The sequence below is a fragment of the Ananas comosus genome, unplaced genomic scaffold (assembly GCF_001540865.1).
Source record: "Ananas comosus cultivar F153 unplaced genomic scaffold, ASM154086v1, whole genome shotgun sequence".
In the NCBI taxonomy this organism is placed as follows: domain Eukaryota; kingdom Viridiplantae; phylum Streptophyta; class Magnoliopsida; order Poales; family Bromeliaceae; genus Ananas; species Ananas comosus.
Window position 1 is genome coordinate 1 of NW_017891977.1, and position 7220 is coordinate 7220.

A 7220-nucleotide genomic window follows, 5' to 3' on the forward strand; every position below is an offset into this window, starting at 1 on the left:
TAAATACCTCTTTTAATTTTCTAGATTTCTTGGATAAAAAAGTCAAAATTTATATAACTTGCCCCGACTGTCAGTTATTTTAATCTGATTATCTAATCTTTAAAAATTTCAATTTTGCTACATAATCTTTTAATTTATTTGATTTGAATCAACTAATGATTCTTTAGCTTTAAAACTTTAAATGTATTTTTAATTATTGCGGATATAAATTTATTAAAATAAATAATTATTCTAAATTTTATATTAAAAAAACAATCAAATTGCTTAAATCAAATAAATTAAATTGTGCAGCAACATAAATCTATATTCCCATTTAAACCACACGTTTTCGTGAAAACCAAACGGAAAAAGCACCTCAAGTTTGATTTTAGTAATAAATTGATTTCGAATTTGGGGAATTAAAAACTAAAAATCTTGCGAAAAGAAAAATAATAAAATTTTAGTACTTCAAAATATATCATCTTTGGATCCAATCAAATAAAATTAAAATAAAAATGTATGGAAACTCTCTCAACTGCGGTACATACCTAATAGGTTCAACTTGCATGCAAAAAACATCATCTGATTTTAAACAAGTTCTAATTAAAGTAAACATATATACTAGTAATAAACTCTACATGAGATTTACTTAAAAATTACTGTACCCTCTAATATCCGTATTAAAAAAGTAGCAACATTTTGTTTATTCAAACCAAACAATCTTTTTCAAGCCCATAACATGTATAGAGAACACCATAAAATTACAAACAATCAATCCAAATTATAAAATAGTACATTCAGAAACTAAATTTATATCACGAAAACACAAATATATATTATATAACCGACAACAGCACACTACGATTCTTGTCCGGCACGCTAAATAGCACCAACCTGAAAGAGAAGACCACAGGTCCATGAATAAAAACTCTCACCATTGCATGTAGATATATAAAATTTGTTTATTTTTGGCAAAACAAAGGGAAAAAAAAAAAAAAAAAACTCTTCTCAAAGGGGAATAGTGATCACCAAATAAGCTAAAAGAGAATGATTCTTACATGAGCTATACTACGCTTTGAGATAAATAACTGAACTTTAAAAAATTTAATTATACTCTCTAACTTTCCGCCGTGTTTATTATGTTCCTTAAAGATTTCGAAAGGATATTTAACGTTTTTTGATAAAACATTTTAAAATTTGATTAAAAAATATCTTTTATTTTATGAAACATTCTGCACTTAGTTTTTAACAGAAGAGACTAAATTCTAAAAGAATCTAACAAATCTTTCAAGGAAATTTCTTTTATCAAAATGAGCATATATATATAAGGTTTATGAATTAAAATCGAAATTCGTAAAGCCCAGTTGCCCGCTTTAAAAGCGCAGGATAGTTTAGATAATATCTAATATCTTTTTACCTCCAAATAATAGGTACATAAACTTATGCTCTTCTCGCTAACCAATTCGATCTGCTCCAACAACTAGTCCAACTCTTCTTCTCCTCCTCCTCTGATGAGCTGCTTCCTTCTTCCCCATATGAGTATTTCCTGCACCATAACAACACAAAATGATAACTTTTTTTAGTACATTAATATGTCATGCCCCAGTTTCATAGCGAAATTTTAAAATTAGTCTATATATGTGCAAGAGACCGCTTTTAAATTTTTTTTTGCCAACAAACCATGTTTTAGAATATCTTAACTGCACTTTCACGTAGTTGATTTTGAAATGTGGCTTTTAAATTGTGCAACGGCAAGCTGCTATAGTTTCAATTGTGCAAATTAGTAAAGTTGCAATTGCTGCAAAATTTGTGGAAAAATAATTGCCTCATGTAATCTATGAACTACTTGTACAAGCAAAATACTTTCTTGAATAGCAATTTAGCATATCTAAACAGGAAGACAAGAACAGAATAAAACTTATCTAAGAGTAGGATAAAACTAATCTAAAAATTTATGATCACTCAGAAAATAAATTAAATAAAATCTCACAGATACACAAATTGGCGGGTCAATTGCTCGAGAAGGTGGGGATTGGAGATTGTGAATAGCAAATGGTTTGTGACTCATGTTGCAGTAAATATGTGTATCTACAAGTATAATAACAGAGATTTATTCGGGGAGGGAAACTTTAATTTGGACCCTCTGTAATTTAATGCATTTTCACTTTTCCGTCCTGTGCTTTAAATAGTAAGTTTTACTTTAAAATTTTGTGATTATTTCTTTTCTTCGTATCATCTATAAACCTATATGAAGTCACAATACTTTTTGCCACGTGGCATGTTATTCTTACTTCTGATAACCAACTTTAAATCAAACCACCTTCTCCTCTTTTCAACTCTCAATTCTTCACCTCCCCACTACTCTAATTATATGTAAGTTACAACATTTAATTATATATAATTTTAAATCCAACTTTAAATCAAACCACCTTCTTCTTTTCTTAACACCTAACTCACCTCACCACTACTCTAATTACATGCAATATTTAATTACATGCACCATATTAAGATTGTATTTTATAACTTTAACCACTTTCCTCCTCCATTAATCTCCCATTCCCTCTCTTTTGTAATTCTTTTACATGCACCACTCCCCTCCTCCATTAATTAATCTCCTACCCCCTTTATTTTGTAACTCTTTTACATGCACCATAAAAAAATATCATCGTCTAATCTCCTACTCCGCACTCATCTCCCTCTTTCTCTCATTGTGTTAACAAAGAAGAAGAAGAAGAAGAAGAAGAAGAAGAGCCTCTGAAGAACATTGTCTCCTTCAAGAAGCATCGTCCCGCGAAACCGAGCCGCGACCTATATAAGTGCTCGCTGAGTCGGTCCGCGCGGGGGCCTCTGCTTACTATGTAAATTTAGTCATACAAATTAACTGTACTTAATATATTATAGCTTTCTATATATCAATAAATCGTAAATATAAAATTTATTAAAATTTTTAAATTTTATTTCTATTATCTACCCGCTGCATCGCGCGGGTCTCTGCACTAGTTGTAAGAATTTGCCATCAAGTGAAGTAGTAATGTGCTAAAATTTATAAAATATACTACTTTACTATCCTATAATTCATAAATTTAAGCACTTCAATATTCTTTGGCAGTAGTTCGGCAAAATAAAGACAACAATAAAATAGCAAAGTGAAATATTTTATAGCAAATGAACCATGTGGGGCGGGGCTAATGGAAGTTTTTCCATCTGGATTAAAAAATAATAAGAATAAACTAAAGAAAGAGAAATTGATATGCTAGCTACAATAGAATATTAAGGTGCTATATAGCCAGCTAATTAAAGAGTGGTCAAGAGTTCCAAATTATTTACCTTATATTAACTTTGACATATTTGATGTGATCGATAGTGGTGTCGACAAATTGTCCTGCTGCATCGAACAACAGCGGGCAACTGTGAATTTGTAACTCCTGAAGTGCAGTCATCTTGTGGGCAGGAAAGTAACGGAGACTCCTGCACCCCAAGATCTCCAAGTACTGCAGGTCGGAGAGCTCCCCGAGCCAATCTTCAATTCTCTCAAGATCTTTGCAATGACGTATTACTAGTCTCTGGAGGAACGTGAGGCTCCGCAAGCTCTGGGGCAAACAAGAAAGCTGCTGACATTCGCGTATTGTTAGATTCCGCAACACCTTATTTGGTGGTGGTTGGAGTGAAACAGCAGCATCACGGCCATCAAGTGGCGTCGCATGTTCGAGAATTAAAGATAGGTTCTCGCTGCTTATTCGGGAAATGGTCAGATGCTCAACCGATGGCGGGAGGCAAGGCTCCGGCCTCAATTGGGGACATTCTATAAGCAACAATCGAGTGAGACACGGAAAAATGGGAACTCACTCTCGCCTGCATTCTTCGTCATCCACCGTCAATACCGTCACCCATTCTCGCAGCATTGGCATGGAGGCCAAGCAAAGGCTCGTCAGCGCAGGGAACTTATCTACGCCCAAATTTGTTACTGCGGGCATATTTCCTATATGTAGTTCTTTAAGAAAAGGAAGTTGCCCCAGCGGCGGGAGTGAGCTGCATACGGGAATATTATCAAGTTTGATTTCAACGAGATTTGGGAGGGACGAGCCAATCCTATTCATCATCCAGCTAGGAAACTTCCCATTTCCGTAGCCTTGTATTTCCAAATTCTCTAGCTTTTGATGTGGTTGAAGATTTTCTAGCACGGTTTCGATCTCTTCTGCCGATAGTACAATACTATCCATGCCTTCTTCCGCACTTAAAACGTTCCATTCCAACTTCAAAGACCGCAGGTTCTTCTCTATCAAATTTGCAGCCTTGGCATCAACCGGACTCGTTACATTTTCGAGACCCTTGATCCACAGCTGGCCAACAAGCTTCAAGTGCTCTAGCTCAGAAATGCTAGCACAATGTTCGACGCGGTCTTGCTTGCCAACGACAAAAAAGGACAATTCCCGCAAGCTAACTAACTTGCCGATCCCACGGGGCATGGCCTTCAATTTAAAGCAACAGCCGTTTAACAATTCTTTTAGTTTGGTCAGCTTTTGGATCATTTTAGGCAGCTCACATAATTTTCCACAGTCAAAAATTTTGAGTTTCTCTAAATGCTGAAGATCACATAACGATAAGGGTAATGATTGTAGAGAACGACAGTGACAAAGATCTAGAATACGCAAGTTTTGAAGGCTCCCAATGGATTCAGGTAATGTTTCCAAATAATATAGACCTGTTAGGTATAGGTAATGCAGGTTTTGGAGGTGACATATAGGTTCAAGTGATATCACCTCTTGGCAGTTAGACAAATTTAGTGCGTACAAATTCTGAAGGTTGCTAATGGAGTCAGGTATTGTCAGAGAACTGCAGTCGCTTAAATCTAAACTCCGCAAATTCGTAAGCCTTCCTAGAAATTTGGGTAATGTACGGATCTTTTGGCAGCCTGAAAGATTCAAGGTTTGCAAGTTGCAGAGGCTGGCAATTGATTTAGGCAATTCTTGTATACTGTTCTCCGAAAGGTTGAGGTATCTTAAGAGCTTCAACTTACTGATTGAGCTTGGCAACATAGAAATTTCGGAATCATGTAAATCCAACAGGCGTAACCATTTTGCCTCGCTATAAAAATTCATAATAGGTGAACCAGATTCCCTAAATTGAAGAGTTCGCAACCTTCGCATTACGGTAATTGAAACCTGTGGCATGAAACTACTGTGTATTGATGCATAGCGGCAACCTTCTGGGATCCTTGTTGACTCTTCTGCACCTATAACAACAACCTCTTCTCGTGCCACAGATTGTGCAAGGTCGTGCACTAAATCATGCATACGGCAGGTGGTACCCTTTCTATATTTTTCCCACACATCTTGAAGAAAAGACATCCATAATAGATCGTTAAGGTACTCATTCCCAATATCTTCCATCGAAGTCCTTCTTTCATGTGATGAAATGAAGCCTAAAGCAATCCATTGCCGGATCAAGTCATCCTTGTCAATCTCATAGTCTTTGGGAAATAAGGAGCAGTAAGCAAAGCACTGCTTCAAAGCCGATGGCATCTGAATGTAGCTCAATTTCAATGATGGTAAAATAGTTTCCTTGTTTTCCAATCTCCATATTTCGCTATCTCTAATAGCGGACCATGCATCCTCCGTCCTGCTCTTAAAGCGCATCCTACTGCCTAAAGCATTTGCTGCTAAAGGCACACCGCCGCACTTCTTTACTATCTGCTTTCCGATCTCGACCAAGCTCGGATAGTCTTTCTCTTCCCCTTCCTTGAATGCCCGCCTTTTGAACAATGTCCAACAATCATCATCTGATAAGCCTTTCACACGGTGCGGTTCGACTGTTCTCATTATCTCGGCAACCTTTTCGCTCCGCGTGGTCACTAAGATTTTACTTCCTTGCTTACCATCCTTAAATAAAACCTTCAAATTCTCCCACCTTTCCTGATCTTCGTTCCACACATCATCCAGCGCCAGCAAAAATCTCTTCTGGCTAAAGATTCTGACAAGGCAATGGCCGACGGCATCCGAGTTATCAAGATCATGACAATTCTCTCCCGCTGCAGATATCACCGGCTTTGCAATCTTCTTCATGTCGAAATCGGTAGACACGCAGACCCACGCCCGTAGATCGAAGCGCTGCTGGCCCGTAACACGCCCGTCGTCGAAGGCCAGCCGAGCGAGCGTCGTCTTCCCCAAACCCCCCAATCCCACGATCGGAATGACCGACACGTCGTGATCGCTGTTAGTCTCTAGCAGGAGCTTCACAATTTTCTCTTTATCATCATCTCTCCCAACTATTTTCTTTACGTCGACAAGCGAGCATGCCTCAGGGCGCTTGAACTCAGCCTGCCGAACAGTGCCAGCTTCGGCAAGACCGAAAGTGTCCTTCTGTTTTGCGATCTTATCGATGTTTTCTCTGAGCTCTTTCATCCTGTGTGCCATCTTGCGCTTAAACTTCAGATGCATCGGATTAGCGCAGGACAGAAATCCACGTACCTTTTGAGCTTGCGTCCGGATCTCGTACGTCCAGCAGGTCGTCGGCGTCGTAGGCGGCGTCCTTCAGTTTGCGCAGCCAGTCGCGCAGAGCGTGGCTCTCCTTCTCAACGATGCTTCTCTCCTCGGCGTCGAGAAGCACCGCTCGGATCGCCGAGAAGTTGCTTCTGAGATCGTCCGCGTCGTCCTTGAAGCTCCGCAGCAGTCCGATTTCGTCCCAGAGAGCGGAGCCCAGCTTGCCGAGCACTCCTTTGACCAAATCGAATGCGATCCCCTCCGCCATCGCTATTACGAAAGCAGCTAGCTAGCTATGTGCTTCTTCCTAATACAAATGTCCGATACTAGCAACTACATTGGAGCAGATAATTAATTATAAGGGGAATACTCCTCTACCTGCTCCAATAACTATTGTGCTACCCTGTCTCCGATAAATACGGTGGGGCCGCTCATGGTCCCGGAGGAGCAGACGCGAATGCCTTTTTTATTTTACTTTTACCTTCTTTTTTTTTTGTTTTTGAGGTGACACTTTGCCCCTCAAAAGCTTAGATACTTTCTTGATGGGTCAACGGTCATTCTTTATCCAACTGTACAAATTATAAAAGTATTATTATAAGTTTCAAATTTGCTCTTTGGATCTGGTTGTTTCCTTGTCCATTTCGAAACGAAGAGGCAGAAAAGCATGGTCTTTTTCTCTCCAAAACAAGTATTAAAGAATGTCCTAAACAAGAGAAATTCTACACTATCACACTTGCACCACGTCATCAATAACAAATCAAT

The 7220-nt window shown here is 38.4% G+C and overlaps 1 protein-coding gene across 2 annotated transcripts; it reads right to left on the reverse strand.

The window, feature by feature from the left end:
* Positions 1–628: 628 nt before the first annotated feature.
* On the reverse strand, positions 629–6544 carry LOC109705259 (putative disease resistance protein RGA1). 2 transcript variants are annotated; one of them, XM_020225989.1, is made up of 4 exons: positions 6447–6544; positions 3307–6381; positions 1397–1525; positions 629–873 (listed from the first exon to the last, which is right to left on the reverse strand). In XM_020225989.1, the coding sequence occupies exon 2, from the start codon at positions 6378–6380 to the stop codon at positions 3822–3824; it is 2559 nt and encodes an 852-aa protein (XP_020081578.1). In that variant the 5' UTR covers position 6381; positions 6447–6544; the 3' UTR covers positions 629–873; positions 1397–1525; positions 3307–3821. The 2 variants fall into 2 exon arrangements, with proteins under 2 accessions (XP_020081578.1, XP_020081577.1); XM_020225988.1 differs by lacking the exon at positions 6447–6544 and having other exon boundaries at positions 3307–6440.
* Positions 6545–7220: the final 676 nt, after the last annotated feature.